The sequence below is a fragment of the Arachis ipaensis genome, chromosome B2 (assembly GCF_059453495.1).
Source record: "Arachis ipaensis isolate K30076 ecotype BB chromosome B2, ASM5945349v1, whole genome shotgun sequence".
Taxonomy (NCBI): domain Eukaryota; kingdom Viridiplantae; phylum Streptophyta; class Magnoliopsida; order Fabales; family Fabaceae; genus Arachis; species Arachis ipaensis.
In genome coordinates this window covers 91,149,867-91,169,070 of record NC_142437.1, presented here as the reverse complement: position 1 = coordinate 91,169,070, position 19,204 = coordinate 91,149,867, and the positions used below count along the sequence as shown (strand labels likewise).

Here is a 19,204-nt window from a genome sequence, read left to right as displayed (position 1 = left end):
TCTGGCGTTTAACGCCAGCCAGAAGCAACAGCTGGGCGTTAAACAGCCAAAAGAGGCTACAGATGGGCGTTAAACGCCCAAAACATGCAGCAGTTGGGCATTTAACGCCAGGATTGTGGAGGGGAGGAAGTTTTTGTTCCCAACTTGATTTTTTTTTTCATATTTCCATCCATACTTTCTTGCATAAACATGTTCCCATACTTTCATTTTTCAAACTCTTTTCCAAAAATATTAAAAATATCTTAATCCTAAAATTAAATCTTTCTCAATTCTTCTTCAACCTCTTCTCAAATCTTTTTCAAAACAAATCTATCTTTTTTAATTTTTTTTTCAAACTTATCAATATCTTTTTCAAATCTTCACAATATTTTTAAAAACAAATCTATCTTTCTCAAATATCTTTCATATCTTTTTAATTTTAAATTACATCTTTTCCTATCATACTTATCTTTTCCAAATCACATTTTCTGTCATATCTTTCTCAAAAATTTTCGAAAAACCCACCCCCTTCCCTTTAAATCCTCGTTCGGCCCCCACCTCTCCTCCACAATTCGAACTTGGCTCTCCCTCTATCCCTCTTCTTTCTTTTCTTTTGCTTGAGGACAAGCAAACCTCTAAGTTTGGTGTGTTTATCCGTGATCACTGAGCCAATACCCACCAAGATCATGGCTCCTAAAGGAAAACAAACCAACTCAAGAGGCAAGAAAGAGAATATTCTAAAACCACTTTGGAATCAAGGGAAGTTCTTAACCAAAGAACATTCAGACCATTACTACAAAATAATGGGTCTAAGGTCAGTGATCCCGGAAGTTAAATTCGATCTGAAAGAAGACGAATATCCGGAGATCCAAGAGCAAATTTGAAATAGGAGCTGGGAAATCCTAGCTAATCCTGAGACAAAGGTAGGAAAAAAATATGGTTCAGGAATTCTACTATAATCTGTGGCAGACAGATATGCAGAGAATAGCTGGAACCGCAGTCTATTACTACCGAACTCTGGTCAGAGGGAAGATTGTTCACACCCACCCTAACAAAATAAGGGAGATCTTCAAACTGCCTCAATTGCAAGATGACCCGGACTCCTTCAATAGGAGAATGATGAGACCAAACAAGAGCTTTGACAAAATTCTAGAGGACATATGCCTCCCTGGAGCCAAATGGACAACCAACACAAAGGGTATCCCAAACCAACTCAAGAGAGGAGATCTCAAACCAGTCGCCAGAAGCTGGCTGGACTTCATTGGGCGTTCTATACTGCCCACTAGCAACCGCTCTGAAGTCACCATTAAAAGAGCAGTGATGATTCATTGCATTATGTTGGAAAAAGAAGTGGAAGTTCATCAGCTGATTTCTTGTGAGCTTTACACAATTGCAAACAAGAACTCCAAAGATGCCAAATTGGCTTATCCAAGCTTAATCTCTCTGCTATGTAAAGATGCTGGGATAAAAATGGGGGTAGATGAGTATATCTCAGTTGAGCAACCAATCACCAAAAAGTCAATGGAAGGACAAGTGCAGGACGACCCCATCAAGAGGAGAGCATAGGAGTTCCTCCCGAAAATTCCTCAATTTGAATACTGGGGGCACCTAGAAGCATCTATCACCAAGTTACAAGAAGCTATGGATCAACTGAAGGAAGAACAGCAAAATCAAAACAGCATGCTCTGCAAACTGCTTAGGGAACAAGAAGAGCAAGGGCGTGAACTGAAGGAACTGAAGCGCCAGAAGCTATCTCTTGAAGGGTCAAGCACCCCACAGACTAAAGAGGCATCTACCTCCCAAAATAAAAGTTGTTGAGTCCTAAATCTTTGATAACCTTTTATCCATTTTAAGAGTACATGAGTATTAGAATTAGAGTCATTTGTTTTTATGTCTTTAATTTCCTTTCTTTTATTACTAAGTGTCTGTTTTTATGCCTAATTTATATTATTTCCATTAAATAATAAATAAAGATTAGAGTCTATGCCTTAAAGTTATGAATGTCCTATGAATCCATCACCTTTCTTAAATGAAAAATGTTTTAATTACAAAAGAACAAGAAGTACATGATTTCGAATTCATCCTTGAAATTAGTTTAATTATTTTGATGTGGTGGCAATACTTTTTGTTCTCTGAATGAATGCTTGAACAGTGCATATGTCTTTTGAATTTATTGTTTATGAATGTTAAAATTGTTGGCTCTTGAAGAATAATGAAAAAGGAGAAATGTTATTTGACAATCTGAAAAATCATAAAATTGATTCTTGAAGTAAGAAAAAGCAGTGAATAAACAAGGCTTGCAAAAAAAAAAAAAGCAAAAGCAAGCAGAAAAAGCCAATAGCCCTTAAAACCAAAAGGCAAGGGTAATAAAAAGGATCCAAGGCTTTGAGTATCAGTGGATAGGAGGGCCCAAAGGAATAAAATTCTGGCCTAAGCGGCTAAACCAAGCTGTCCCTAACCATGTGCTTGTGACGTGAAGGTGTCAAGTTAAAAGCTTGAGACTGAGCGGTTAAAGTCGAGGTCCAAAGCAAAAATAGAGTGTGCTTAAGAACTCTAGACACCTCTAATTGGGGACTTTAGCAAAACTGAGTCACAATCTAAAAAGGTTCACCCAATTATGTGTCTGTGGCATTTATGTATCCGGTGGTAATACTGGAAAATAAAGTGCTTAGGGCCACGGCCAAGACTCATAAAGTAGCTGTGTTCAAGAATCAACATACTGAACTAGGAGAATCAATAACACTATCTGAATTCTGAGTTCCTATAGATACCAATCATTCTGAACTTCAAGGGATAAAGTGAGATGCCAAAACTGTTCAGAGGCAAAAAGCTACTAGTCCCGCTCATTTAGTTGGAGCTAAGTTTCATTGATATTTTGGAGTTTATGGTATATTCTCTTCTTTTTATCCTATTTGATTTTCAGTTACTTGGGGACAAGCAACAATTTAAGTTTGGTGTTGTGATGAGCGGATAATTTATACGCTTTTTGGCATTGCTTTTAGGTAGTTTTTAGTATGATTTAGTTAGTTTTTACTATATTTATATTAGTTTTTATTCAAAATTCACATTTCTGGGCTTTACTATGAGTTTGTGTATTTTTCTGTGATTTTAGGTATTTTCTGGCTGAAATTGAGGGACCTGAGCAAAATCTGATTCAGAGGCTGAAAAAGGACTGCAGATGCTGTTGGATTCTGACCTCCCTACACTCGAAATGGATTTTATGGACCTACAGAAACCCAAATGGCACGCTCTCAATTGAGTTGGAAAGTAGACATTCAGGGCTTTCCAGCAATATATAATAGTCCATACTTTTCTCAAAGATAAATGACGTAAATTGGCGTTCAACGCCAGTTCCATGTTGCATTCTGGCGTTAAACGCCAGAAACAGGTTATAAGTTGGAGTTAAACGCCCAAAACAGGCTACACCCTGGCGTTTAACTCCAGAAACAGCCTAGGCATGTGTAAAGCTCAAGTCTCAGACCCAGCACACACCAAGTGAGCCCCGGAAGCGGATTTCTGCACTATCTATCGTAGTTTACTCATTTTCTGTAAACCTAGGTTACTAGTTTAGTATTTAAACAACTTTTAGAGATTTATTATGTACCTCATGACATTTTCACGTTTTACATTGTATCTCTATGGCATGACTCTCTAAACTCCATGATTGGGGGTGAGGAGTTCTGCTGTGTCTCGATGAATTAATGTAATTACTTCTGTTTTCTATTCAAACATGCTTATTTCTATTCTAAGATATTCACTCGTACTTAACCATGATGAATGTGATTATCCGTGACACTTATCATCATTCTCAACCTATGAACGCGTGCCTGATAACCACTTCCGTTCTACCTTAGATTGAGTGTGTATCTCTTAGCCTCTTGGTTCATGATCAGTGTCTTCGTGGTATAGACTAGAATTATTGGCGGCCATTCCTGAGATCCGGAAAGTCTAAACCTTGTCTGTGGTATTCTGAGTAGGATCAGGGAAGGGATGACTGTGACGAGCTTCAAACTTACGAGTGTTGGGCATAGTGACAGACGCAAAAGAATCAACGGATTCTATTCCAACATGAGTGAAAACTGACAGATGATTAGCTGTGCAGTGACAGCGCATTTGGACCATTTTCACTGAGAGGATAGATGGTAGCCATTGACAACGGTGATCCACCAACATACAGTTTGCCATGGAAGGAGATCTGCGTGCGTGAAGAAGAAGACATTAGGAAAGCAGAGATACAGAAGACAGAGCATCTCCAAAACCTCAATCTGTTCTCCACTACTGCATAACAAGTAACCTTTATTTCATGTTATTTAGTTTTCATAAACAAAAGTAATTTTTATTATTAATCTCCTGACTAAGATTTACAAGATAACCATATATTGCTTCAAGCCAACAATCTCCGTGGGATCGACCCTTACTCACGTAAGGTATTACTTGGACGACCCAGTGCACTTGCTGGTTAGTGGTACGAGTTGTGAAAAGTGTGATTTACAATTCGTGCACCAATAACATGAGACATATATAAAAGATTTAGACACAAGAGTTGTATACAACTATGAGCATGAAGGTGCACTGGGTGACATGAAATCATCAACATGAAGCGAAAGCAGGCGAAGAAGTTTTAGAGAAAAGCTCTACATCCATGTAAAAATTACATGGATGGTATCTAAGTAACTTTCACTCCATGCCTCACACCCCCGTTTATTTTACACGCGCCTCTTATAACATATATAACGAATCCTTATTTTGCATTATCAACGTTTCTCAACGTAAACTTTTTCATACAACGTAAACCTCTTTCGCATTCTTCTTCGTTTTTTTTCTTTGATTTGTACTTTTGAATTGAAACAATGAATGAATAAACTTCAAATCAGTTGAATGAGTGCGATTTTGATGATTCTTCTCAAACGCATCAATTTGATGAGGTTTGGATTATTGAATTCTGAATCGAATTTAATGGAATGAAATTTTTAATTTTATTTGAAGTGAATTGAATGGACTGAGGTGATCTACATCTGAATTGAATTCAATTGAATTGATAATATGTAAGTATGAGTAATTGTGAGTGTCAGTAATTGTGAGTAACTCTGAATAAATGTGAGTAACTTTTCGGTTCGGTAAGTACTAAAAAGGTTGTTCATCACTTTCATATTTTCAGTTCGGTCCGCAGAAAGGAGTCTAACAAAAATTAGACCAATATATTCTGTTTTCTTCCCTAAGCACTATATAATTATTTCAGCGTAATTAAGATTTCGGTTCACCATAACTAAGATTTTGGTTCACCATGAGTACTGTGTTCGGTTCATTCTGTACTTTTCAAAACTCTTCTTTCTCACCTTCTACTGCTTCTTCACCAGAGAGAGAAGGAGGAAAAGACAAAAAATACAGCAGCAACAACAACAAAAGAATGACGATAGGGTTTCAGGGTTTAGGATTTTAGGATTTAGGGTTTATGGGTTCAGGGTTCAGTGTACAGGGATTTAGTGTGTTTCAAACTTTCGGTTTGCCCCGTGTATTAATTTCAGTTCACCGTGTTCATGGTTGAGGGTTTAGGGTTTAAGGATCTAGCGTTTAGGGTTCAGGGTTCAGGATTTTAGGGGTTTAGGATTTATGGTAGGGTTCAGGGTTTATGGTTTATGGTTTAGCATTTAGGGTTCAGAGTTCAGTGTTCAGGGTTCGGGCTCAGAGTTTAGGGTTTAGCGTTTAGGGTTCAGAGTTCAGAGTTCAGGGTTCGGGTTTAGGGTTTAGGGTTTAGGGTGTAGGATTTAGGGTTTAGGTTTTAGGGATTTAGGGTTTATGGGTTTAGGGTTCAGTGTTCAGGGTTCTGGTTTTAGTGTTTAGGGTTCAGTGTTTATGGGTTCATACATTTTTGGTAAACAGGAGAGCGATTTGGATTATTCTTCTGAAACGATTCAAACTGACAAAGTTTGGATTATTCAATTTTCAATCGAATTGAATGGAGTGCAATTGCTAATTTGAATTGAATTAAATGGACGGTGGTGTACTGAATTGAATTGAATTGAATTGAATTAATAATATGTAAATTGTAGGCAAAGTTATTTGAATTTGATTTTATATAATGGATTATGTTTCGTTCACTCAGTACTATACAATTGTATTGTTTTCGGTTCACCATGAGTACTGTGTTCGGTTCACCATGAGTACTGTATTCGGTTCATTCTGCAGAAAACTGTTTGAATTTAATTTTATATAATGGATTATGTTTCGTTCACTCAGTACTATACAATTGTATTATTTTCAGTTCACCATGAGTACTATGTTCGGTTCACCATGAGTACTGTGTTAGGTTCATTCTGCATTATTCAAAACTCTTCTTCCTCACCTTCTACTGCTTCTTCACCAGAGAGAGAAGGAGGAAAAGACAAAAAAATACAGCAGCAACAACAACAAAAGAATGACGATAAGGAGAAAACACGTGAAGAAGAAGGAACGCGAAAAAGGAGGAGAAGGAGGAACACGAAAAAGAAGGCGAAGAAGAAGAAGACGCTCCGTGCGTAAACGAGCGTGAAAAGAAGAAGAAGAAGCATGGGGAGAAGAAGCGTTGGGCGATTTCGTGTGTATTGGGCGCGTGTATTTCACGTTTCATTTAATGGTATCGGATTTTTTGGGTGTTGGGCCAACTTAGTTACATGGTTACATGGATGTGTAGCATCCCCAGAAGTTTTAATGTGTAGCATACATGATAATAAATACTATTGTTATTGTGCTTCATGCAGTATATTATTAGTATCAATAAGTCCTATGTATTACTTTGGAGTGATGTTATTGAGTTATATAATAATATTTGGTATTTTGTTGATAATGGATGTTACCTATTTTTTATGATACTGCTAAAGAGAATAGTTTAATAAATCATAAGATATTTGTTTTTGCTTCCTTTCATGATTAAAATTGTATGAACAATCTAAAAAACAGTGAGGCGCAGTAGTAAGTTAAAAAAAAGTGACAATAAAAAATATTAATAGGATCCTTATGAAAGTGTAAGAGGGGCTCCAAAAACGTGACACATATATTTTATTATGTATTTTTTTTTTACTTTTCAATTTCTTCTATGAGATAATATTTAATTTAGTCCATCAACTTATACGCAAACTTCAATTTAGTCCCTAAAGTTTCAATTGCCTCTATTTAGTCCTTAAACTTTGCAAATGTGACTCACGTTAGTCCCTGAACTAATTTTCGTCACACAAACGTTAACGGAACGCTGATGTGGATAGACGAATGCCACATTGACTCTATAAAATGACGTCGTTTTTGTTTTGGCACTTCAATAGTCTAAAAAAATATCGTAAGTAGTGTTTATTGAAACTTTTTTTCTTAAAACAAGTGTTCCAACACCCTTTTTGGACTATTTAAGCGCCAAAACCAAAACAGCGCCGTTTTACAAGTTCCAGCTTGATATTTGGTTGTCTATGTCAGAACTTCATTAACGTTTTTGTGCCGGAAATTGTCCTAGGGACTAAGGTGAGTCACGTTTACAAAGTTTAGGGACTAAAGAAAGGCAATTGAAATTTCAGGGACTAAATTGAGGCTCTCATGCAAGTTCAGGGACCAAATTGAATATTAACTCTTCTTCTATCTTATTTTAATCCTACTAACATAATCCAAAACTAATTTTGCAAATACTTATTTCATACTAACAATACAAAAAAGTTCACGCATAACTTTTTGTAAAAAATTATTAATTTTGTCTTTTATAGTATCATTTGTTTGGCATATGATACTAGTTATTTAATTGGTATATAAATGATGCAGTCTATACTTATAAATAATTTGTTAACACATTTATAGATTAATTTTCTAAACTATTAATTATGTTGAGTATTGTATGTGACATCTAAATACATGTAAATTTGTTTATAACTAAATTAAATAAATAAATTATATTTCAAAAAAATTAATTGATTTAATATTGTTCGTTTAATATATGGCACAAATGATTTGATTAGCTTATAAATGACTCAAGAAAATCTCCACCTACTAATGATAGAGTAAAAAGTCTCACGCATATTTTATTAACTTCTTTTTTTTTTAATTTGTTTTACATTGGATAATATTATTTTTTACTGATTATTAGATTAATATATAATATTAAAGATGTGGCAAAATAAGAACATTTGTTGAATTGATTTTTTAACTAATTTGACAACCCAATAAAATAAAATATTTTATTTTATTAGTTTTTTAATTTATTTTATTGTATTTTTTTACTTTAAAAATTTTAGAGTCTAAAGATCTCAGTTTAAATAATTTCAATCATATGATTAAAAAGTGGATCGAAAAAATAGATTTGAATTTGGGTAGTTTATTGAATGTAATTAAAATAAACATATTGAAATACAATAAACAGAACCGTTAATTGAATATTTATCAATAAATAATTACCAAAAAAAAATGTTGCATAAATAATAGAAATAATTAGATAATATATATACTAATTTAGACCATCAAAAGAAAGTAAAATAAGTAACAAAAGATAAATATATAATTTTGTTAAAAAAATAACTAATATCATTTAACTTTAATTTTCTCCTTTCCAAAAAAATAAAAAAATAAATTTTTAAGCATTAGATAATTTAAAAGTACTTATTGTAGAAAAAAAAATACAATTATAGAAAAAGTTAAAAATATTATGACCCACAAAAATTATTTAATAACAAAATTGAGTTGGGTCAAAATTATAAAAAAAACGAGAACAAAAATTGATTTTTGTTTAACTAATCACAAGAAATCACCACCATTAACTTATTAAATTTGAATAATATCAAGTGAAGATTAAGAAGTAAAACAAGTCGATAAATCTAAAAGTTTTCTATTTCTCTTAATTAAAGTAGTATTTCACCTTAAATAACTATCTTTTATAAATAGTATTCATATGACAAATAAAATAGTAAGAAGATTCATATTAAATTATGAAAATTAATGTCATCCTTATTATATAGTATAATCACATTATTTTAAAACATGCAAAATAAAATAATAAAGTACAATTTAATTAATGTGGACCTTAAAATAAATATGAAAATTATATGGTGGTAATCCAATATGAAAAGTAATGATGTACTATATTAAAATGCAACTAAAATTTATAATTATTAGTTACAAAACTTATAACATGTACTATTATTTATTACATTAACTAAAAATAAATATTTTGATATTAATTTTTAGGACTGTTGACAACAAATTTTAATCATTTGAGCAAAAATTTTGAATATTTTATGTCATAATTTTTTAATAAATTAATAAGATGATTTATCATGCAAATTAAGAAAATAACTATATTTTTTATACATCTAGATATTCAAGAGAGTAAGGGTATTCGCGGTGCGGTTTGGATCGATTTTGAGTAAAAAACTCATCCGATCCGAACACTATGTTTACTTGCGGTGCGGTTTGGATTGGATGATTTTTTAAAAAAATCCGATCAAATCCGATCCAATTTCGAGCGGTTTGGATTGGATTGGATTTGCGGTTTTGTAAATTAAAAAAATTAAATATATATATCAAGTCTTAACATCAAATTTTAAATAACCAACCATGACATAGCAAGTCTTAACAATATCTTAAAAAACCAATGATAAGATAACAATAGAAATAAAATTATAGGTTAGTTAAAATAAATAAATCACATTTTGAACATAAAGCATTTATTAAATAATAATAATACTTAAAAAAATATAAAAATGTATAACAAATTGAATATGTTATAAGTATAATTGTAAATATAATAATAAAATAATATTATTATAACATATTGTGCGATTTTGATTGGATCGGTTGTGAAAAGTAGATTCGAAATCCGATCCGATCCAACGGTTTGCAAAAAATAAAATCCAATCAAATACGAATTAGTACGGTTTTAATCGGTTTTCGGTTTGAATTGGATTGAATGAGCAGTTTAATTTGGATCGGTTTGGATTTGAACACCCTTACAAGAGAGACAAAAGAATTATTTTATCAAAACTTCAACAACACATAAAAATTATCACAATAAATGATTATAGATCAAAATAATAGATAAGATTGAGAGTTATAATAATAGTATTGGATGATAATTAATTATGATAGTATGTGTCACAGTAACAAAATATAATAAAAATATAAATTAATAATAAAAAAATAATGAAACTAAAGATAATTTAAAAAATTGAATATAAAATTAAAAAAATAAATTTTTTTATTTGTTAAAAACATGTATAAAGATAAAGACAACATTGCATAAAAAATTTATTTCTACTTCAAATTAAATATTGTTAAAAAAATAAATAAATAAATTTAATAACGTTTATAAATAATTAAATTATAAATAATATTTATAAATCTTTATTTTGATTTTGTTATATATAATAATAATATAATAAATTTTTAATATCTTATTTAATTTAAATTTATAAATTTTATACATTTTAAAAGTTAAATAACCTATAAAATTTTTATATTTATTTTTAAATTTTTATATTATTAATTTTTTAATTATTTAATAATTTATAAATAAAAATAAAATTATAAAAATTAATCTTTTTAAAATAATAAAAAAAAGACAGTTAGTATACAATAAATATTATAATTAAAAAAATAAGTACATAAAAAAATAATAATTAAATTTTTCTCATCTCATTAAATAAAGCTAAAAATAGAAGATTTTGGCCCATTTTAGTTTCTAAATTTGGTTACCAAATTTTTTCCGTAAATCTTAATGCAAAAATCCTTTAAGGGCAATAAATGCAACTTCAATTGCAACTAATTGGTTTCAAACTCGATGGAGGGCGAAACCTTGGTGGCTTTTGCAGTAAAAGAAAAAAAAAGAAATAATCGGTAATAAGTGAAATCCTACAAAATACGGATATTTTGTTGAGTTATGGTGTCTGCGTATTTGACATATTTTTAACACGACACTTATGGATATTCGTCCTGTTGTGTTAAATGGTATCTTAATAAATTTTTTTTTTCAAATACGTTTGGACACACTTAAATACCATTATGTATCAGCGTGTTCAGTCTTATTTTTAATATATATCCTTAAAATAAATTTAGATTTAATATATAATTATTTATTAAAAAAAATATTTTAAATACTTGATATAATTAAAATAAAATATTAAAAATAATTAAAAAATTTAATTTATATTTTAATATCAATAAAATATTAAAATATCATTACGATTTATTTAAAAATATTTTATATTTTATATGTAGATATTTCTGTTACGTAAGATTTTAAAATTTACGTGTAGACGTGTCCTGTATCTAGGGCTGAAAGTGAGCCGAGCTGAGCTGAGCTAGACCAAACTCAAACTCGGCTCACGAAAATTGAGCTTGGCTCATGGCTCGACTCATTAACAATCGAGCTTATTTCTTAAGCTCAAGCTCGGCTCACTAAAAACTCACGAGTTGGCTCGAGCTCACGAGCTGGCTCAAATAAGAGAAACATAAATACATAATCTATAATTCTATATCAATAAATTATAACTTATATATTTTAAAAAATATTTGAAAAGATCAATTTTATATATTGTTTATCTATCAATAAATTATAAATTTTTTATTTATGTCCTATATTAAAATTATATAAAAAAAATAAATATAAATATTAAATAATTAAGATTGTTATATATATATATAATCGAGCTGCTTATCCAAGCTCAAACTCGGCTCATTTAATTTATGAACTCAATTCCAAGCTCAAGCTTGGCTCACCAGCTCACGAGCTTAACTTATCGAGCTGTTAACGAATCGAGCTCAAGCTGGCTCATGAGCTGGCTTGACTCACTTGCGGTGTCTGTGTCCGTGAGATGTGAATCACTGAAATTCGGATCCCCCTTTTTTGTTTTCTTGTCACAATTCACAAATTACAAATCCGATTCCCTTTTCTGGTTCCTGTTCTACGAAACCAAAACAACACCGTTTATCTTTTTCTAATTGTTGACCCGAAAGGAAAAATTGAAAAAAGAATCATACCAACCAGAATGTTAACATGTGCAGAACGAAACAGTCGCTGTGTTGTCTCAAATTTAATATAAGTCTGACAACTTGGGTTCTCACACTTGCTCGAAAAAAACTCCAGAAAAAAAATGAAGAAAAACGTTGTTTTTTTCCAACCCCATTGACCAAAAACGTGACTCGCACAAATTCTCTAGAGGGAATTAAAGAAAGGAGCTTCTTTTCTTTATTTGTGTTGAAATTGGATTCATCTATTAATTTGGGTGGTCCCCTTCCACTGTGTGAATCTTTTGCTGAATTTGCTCCTTCTGGGGTGGCTTCATTTTCATTCCTGTGTATGAGGTTTCTCTGTTTTGGATAATTTCTTTGGCTTCAGATCTGGGAAAGGTGAGTCAATTGTCTACAATGTTTGAACATCACTCTTGCTAATGTGGGATCAGTTTCTTGTAGTTGCCCTTTGTTTTGTTGAATTCAAATTGTTGTTTTATGTAACTTGTGTGTTGAAATAAAGAATCCATTAACAGTAGTGAGTTGGGGTACTCTTTATGGTTCAATTCTGGTTTAGTTGATCCTTGTAATGGCTATGCTCTTTGTTTGCATTGATGGTGATGGTGTTGTTATTTCAGGTTTTGGTGTCAAGGTGATGAATTGGTAAAGTATTTTGTAGTGTAGAGGATTTGTATAGTATGGCAAGAGACTTGTTAGATTTGGTAAATGTGAAGAAACGGCGATGCTCTTGGTCACTTGTAGCAACAATTGCTTCGGTTTTGGCTTTGGTTTCTGTTGTGCATCTGTTCTTGTTCCCTTTGACCCCTTCTTTCAATTACTTTAAGCTTGCTCAAGATTCTTGCATCCCACCAACCAATGCATCGGCTGAATTTCCGATCAACCTTGAGAAGGAAGAGCCGGTTATTGATCTGAAGCATCAGTTCCCAGCTGATTTGCATGAAGCTGTTGTTTATCGAGGGGCACCATGGAAGGCTGAGATTGGCCGGTGGCTTGCAGGGTGCGATTCTGTAAAAAGGGAGGTCAACATTACTGAGGTGACAAGGGATACCTATACAGCTTTACCTTGTTTTCCCATTTCATGTTTAGATCATTGACTTCTTTTTTGTTTTTGAATAAGGAATTTTGTGTTTCAGTTACTTGGTAGTTTCACTAAACATATATGGTTGTGATTGTGGTCTATTAACAGATTATAGGTGGCAATAACTGCAAAAATGATTGCAGTGGCTTGGGCGTTTGTAATCGAGAATTGGGACAATGTCGATGCTTTCACGGTTATACTGGTTAGTTCTGTTCCCTCCTTTCACTTTCTTGACCTGATACATGATCTTTAATGAGAAGATGACTTAGCACATTAGCTCTCATTCACATTTTCTGGTGACTCATAAATCAGACACAATTTCTAGCTCAAGGATCTCCTGAGTTGTTTTACAGAAAAATTACGGAACTTGTTTATATCATTTTCTACATATGTTTGGATATATTGCACAGAACATAGTTGATATTTTTTTTTGGTCTGAATGTTATACTATTTTATGTGGTGACAGGAGAAGAATGCACTGAGAAAATGGAATTGGAATGTAACTACCCAGGATCACAAGAGGCCCCGTTTGGTCGATGGGTTGTCTCAATTTGCCCAGCCAACTGTGACAAAACAAGAGCAATGTGCTTCTGTGGTGAAGGCACAAAATACCCAAATCGACCACTGGCAGAAACATGCGGATTTCAATTTAAGTATGGAAGTTCATTTTCCTAATTGAATTTCATTGACTATCTTTTGCTTGAGTACCATTTTAAGTCACAATGCTTACATCTTACATCTACTTCAGTCCACCTTCTGAACCCGATGGTCCCAAAATAGTGGATTGGGCCAAAGTAGACCAAGATGTGTTCTCAACTAACAGTAGCGTACGCGGTTGGTGTAATGTGGACCCAGCAGAATTCTATGCTGGCAAGGCGAAAATCAAAGGAGAATGTGACTGCAAATATGATGGTCTTTGGGGCACACTATGCGAGACGGCTGTGGAATCTGTTTGCATCAATCAGTGCTCTGGACATGGCCACTGTCGGGGTGGCTTTTGTCAGGTGATTCTTGTGTATTAATGTGAAGTGTGTTTTTGCTGTCTGACTTGTTTCTAGAAGAAAAACACAGTAAACTGCAATGTTTTCATTTGTTGCGGTTGTAGAGATTGGCTCGTAGAAAATAAAATACTACTAAAACATATTTGATTAAAAATTTTTAGAAAATGTAGGTTCATTTTGAGAAAAAAGTGTCAAATTTTCCTAATTTTGCTGCCAACGTTTCTCTATTTAGAAACAAATTAACTTGATGTTAGAAGGAGAATAAACTTTAGAGATGAAATGGGATATTTATAGAAGAATTCTGTGGACTAATCATAGTTTGCCTCCTCTAGATATGCATTTTCAATTTCTGAGGATTTTTGTGTGATTCATTTTCAGTTCTGAGGGCACTTTTATATATAAATAAGAAGCCTAGAACATGAAGTTGTTCCACTTGATATTGATCTAAAATTATATGTATGGAAAGTCTTTGAAACCTAAATGCCGGGTTTATGTCTCTATCAAAATAGTGTCTAATTTCATTTAAATCACATTGAAATGTTCTTCAGGGGGTAACTTTTGCGTATAAAGTCAGTTAGTTACTATTCTGGGATGAGATTTTGTGGCTTTCATCTATTTCATGCAAGGTTGATGGCCTTTTTTCAGGTTATCTCTAGATGACATGATGAGGGATTTGAAATTTTGTTTTTTGTTTGTCTATTTTCTTCCTGGTCTTTTCGCTCTTTTTTTTTTTAATTATTATTTTCTGGATTATGGGGGTTCCTTTGTGAATTTTCTCTTCATCCCAATAAACTTAAATAAACTGAATTTAATGATTTTCAGTGTAACAATGGGTGGTATGGAGTAGATTGCAGTGTGCCATCTGTGATATCTTCTATACGAGATTGGCCGAGTTGGCTTCAACCTGCTAAGATTGAAATTCCTGATGATCTTCATGTTAATGGAAAAATTGTCAATCTCAACACAAAGGTGGCAAAGAAAAGGCCTCTTATATATGTTTATGATTTGCCCCCCGAGTTCAACAGCCTCCTCCTTGAGGTTAGGATCAGCCGGTTGTCAATCTTGGTTATCTCCGGAGAGCTAGTTTTGGTGCTTTTTGGTTTTAATTTTCTTCCTCTTCATTCTTACAGGGACGCCATTTTAAGTTAGAGTGTGTTAATAGAATTTATAATGACCATAATCAAACAATATGGACAGAGCAACTGTATGGTTCCCAGGTATTTTATGAAGTTTAGGTTAGAGCATTTCAGTTGATCAAATTTAGAACTATCGAAATATATTTATAACTTCCGATTATTTACAGATAGCACTTTACGAGAGCATCTTAGCTAGTCCTCACCGAACATTAAATGGCGAAGAAGCCGATTTTTTCTTTGTTCCTGTTCTTGATTCATGTATCATAACTCGTGCCGATGACGCTCCTCACTTGAGTATGCAGGTATATTGCATTAACTGTTATGCTGTTGTATCTTGTTGCATGTGGCATATGTATTAGAAAGACAAAGAGTTTCAACTTTTCAAGCATGCACATTTTATTTATGTTGATAGTCTTCTGAGTTACAAAATTGCTATTTATGGAAGATTGGTACAATCCTAATGTCTATGTCACATGGATTTGCTCTCCATTAATGACTAAATAAACATACGTAATAATTTCAAAAGGGTAAATAGAGTTGCATCTAATATTCTTTTCCCTTGTTAGGAGCTTCAATATATTCTGTAAAAGGATGGAAGAAGGATAGAAACATTCAATTACCTATTCAATTACCTTTTACTATGTGGTTGTAGATCTTTTTTATATTATACAGATATATTTATCATGTGTTAGCTAAAAACTCCATGTTTAACACTAATTACTTCTCACAACTTTTACTTTGTTTTCCTTTATAACGCTAGGATCATTTGGGATTGAGAAGCTCTCTCACGTTGGAATATTATAAGAATGCATATAAACACATTGTTGAGCAATACTCGTATTGGAATCGCTCATCAGGAAGGGATCATATCTGGGTATGTCTAAGAAGATGTGTTTTTCTGCTCCGAAGTTTTGTTATTGAAGTAATGTTAACCGTATTAGATTGCTTGAAGCATATGCTAATGTTGTCACTTTTGTTTTTGAAGGCAGTTTTTTTCATGGGATGAAGGTGCTTGCTATGCCCCTAAGGAGATATGGAACAGCATGATGTTAGTTCATTGGGGAAACACAAACTCAAAACATAACCATTCAACCACGGCCTATTGGGCTGACAACTGGGATAATATTTCTTCCGAACGAAGAGGCATCCATCCATGTTTTGACCCCGACAAAGATCTTGTGCTACCTGCATGGAAAGTTCCGGATGCTAATGTGTTGACTGCAAAACTTTGGGATTGGTAAACAATTTGTCAATACATTAACTGTTAGTCATTTGCTTTCCTTTCTTGTCATGCTGGTTGAGTTTCAAGTGCTATTTCTTTAAAGTTCATGAAATCAAAGAACTCAAACATATTATGGTTTGACTTCAGGCCCCGCGAGAAGCGCAAGACGTTGTTCTACTTCAACGGTAATCTAGGTCCAGCTTATGCTCATGGAAGACCAGAAGATTCGTAAGTTAACTGGAGAAGTTTCTGGAATTTTAGAGGCATCTGTAGTATGATTCATTTCTCTTCAAAGAACATTCACATTGTCCCTAGTCAATAATCTACAAACTTTCTCCCAAAATTTTGTATGAAATTGAATGATTTCTCACTTTCTTGTTAACAAACGTGATTGGATATATTTGTTGGTAATTATTGCAATGTTACGGAACATGCGGCTTCAACTTTTTTGGAAATACTGCAGGTATAGCATGGGTATACGACAGAAACTTGCTAAAGAATTTGGATCAAGTCCTAACAAGGATGGAAAGCTTGGAAAACAGCATGCCGATGACGTCATTGTGACCCCGTTGCGTTCTGAGAACTATCATGCTGATCTAGCAACTTCTGTTTTCTGCGGCGTGCTGCCTGGTGACGGTTGGAGCGGTCGCATGGAGGACAGTATCTTGCAAGGGTGCATTCCTGTGGTCATTCAGGTAGTAAATAATACTTCTTCTCCTTCTTGATAGAATCTACTTAAGAATTGTACTTCTTTTGCTCCTTGTCAATATAATCTATAAGACAGTTTGGTACTGAATGGTTAAATCAGTTAACGGCTAAAAAACCAATAAAAACCGAATCAGTTCAATTGATTTATCGGTTTTTTGACCTTTTTTTTTACTGCTTATCCTACAACTGGTTTTTACTCTGAACCGGACCAATTTAGTGGTCGATTTCTAACTAACCTGGTCAAATTGGCTGGTTCGGTTTGGTTCTCAGAACCATGAATAATTCAGCCCTATCAATTAGAGATTAGAGTGCTATTTGTTTATATTCATGATAATGATCTGAAATTTGTTTATATTTCAAAATTAACGAAATGATGAATGATTGCAGTCTTTTGCCTTGTTTCTCTGTGCTGCAGGATGGAATTTTCCTGCCATATGAGAATATGCTCAACTATGACAGCTTCGCAGTTCGGTTACCTGAAGATGAAATTCCTAACTTGATAAAGCTTCTTCGGGTTTGTTAATTTGTTACCTGTCTTTTTATGGCTTATTTCATGCATTGTTGTTGATGGGACAATTTATGCATTCTTAAGCAAAGATTGTTCTGAATGGTTTGTGATGTGTTGCTTCTTTCAGGGATTCAATGACACAGAAATCGAATTCAAGCTGGCAAATGTTCAGAAAATCTGGCAAAGATTCGTGTACCGTGATGCTGTTATGCTCGAAGCTGAAAGGCAAAAAGCTGCTTTCGGACACGTTGATGATTGGGCCATCGAATTTGTAAAATTGACAGAAGATGATGCCTTAGCCACCTTCATACAGGTTTTTATCTTCCTTTTTGTCAAACTTTTAAATTTTAACACACCTTACATATGCAAGTCATAAGAGCAACTTTATTTCATGATACTCAAAACCTTTGATTACTTGATAGAAAAACAAGTTTTCAATGGAGGAATAAATTTGTTGCAAAGAATATTGAATGGTAATTCAAAAGAATGGATATGATTGGACAATTGTGTAAAACGTTTTATACCATTAGTGCATCAAAATTAAACTCTTTTGTTAAGATACATATATCCAATTACGTAATGTCACATCAGCAATAACTCCTTTTTACATTGATCGCTTGAATGGTCATCTAAAAAATTGGATGTAATTAGAAAAAATGTTTATATCATCGATGCATCAAAATTAACCTATTTTGTTATGTGACACTTGACTTTCATTATAGGTTAAATATCACAGGGATGGATCCAATATACTCATGTTGAATTTTCACATGATCTTGCCATCTATATTTTCTTAAGTCACATGTTTTATCTGTCTCGTCTCTTAAATGAATGGTCAGAGATCACACATGACAAAGTCATTGTTGAGGGATCCACTCTAAATCCATCGCAATTTACACATTTGCCATTATAAAGGAAACAGTTATACTGACATGAATGTTTGTTGAAACAAGGTTTTGCATTACAAGTTACACAATGACCCATGGAGGAAACAAGTTCTCCATGAAAAGGAATTTGGATTACCTAAGCAGTGTCTTGCAAGCACAAACTGAGGATCTTGACTAATGTGAGAAGGTTATTTGAAACGATTAAATGGATGAAGATACTAAGGAGGCAAGTCTCCAATAGAAGTATACAGTATATCATTCAACAAAGGGTGGACGTATGTGATTCTTTTAACCACTTTCAACATAAATGCATGCACGTAAAAGTGCATTTAGCAATCCGTGTTAATGTAAATTATCATCAATGAATAAATTTTGGTAAATAATAATTGCTACGTTATTTTGGTATTCTATTTATTGTTTGTTCGTTTTCTAGTGTAATATTTGCATGCTTCTAAACATATTTAATACGGTGATGTTAGGTAACCAAAAAATTATATACAATATAGAAATATCACAAAAGGATCTTATTTTTTTGATAAGCGCGTGAATAAAATAAACCTCTTTATCACTCACCTTTCTTTGAATGCTTGGTGTCATTAATTTCTTTTTCAAAATTAATTTCAGTTTTTTCAAATCAAATTTCTAACATTTCTCAATTATATTCTTACCCATTAAAATGCAATTTTGCTCCAAAAAATTAACATCCAAAAAA

At 33.0% G+C, this 19,204-nt stretch overlaps 1 protein-coding gene across 1 annotated transcript; it reads left to right on the top strand.

The window, feature by feature from the left end:
- The first annotated feature begins 11,799 nt into the window (after positions 1–11,799).
- On the top strand, positions 11,800–18,900 carry LOC107625459 (exostosin family protein). The gene is made up of 15 exons (XM_016328096.3): positions 11,800–12,330; positions 12,570–12,986; positions 13,139–13,232; positions 13,497–13,683; positions 13,779–14,034; positions 14,854–15,069; positions 15,162–15,248; positions 15,335–15,469; positions 15,928–16,041; positions 16,157–16,404; positions 16,537–16,617; positions 16,853–17,084; positions 17,513–17,611; positions 17,733–17,918; positions 18,559–18,900. The coding sequence occupies exons 2-15, from the start codon at positions 12,630–12,632 to the stop codon at positions 18,655–18,657; spliced, it is 2,391 nt and encodes a 796-aa protein (XP_016183582.1). The 5' UTR covers positions 11,800–12,330; positions 12,570–12,629; the 3' UTR covers positions 18,658–18,900.
- The last annotated feature ends 304 nt before the right edge of the window (positions 18,901–19,204 follow it).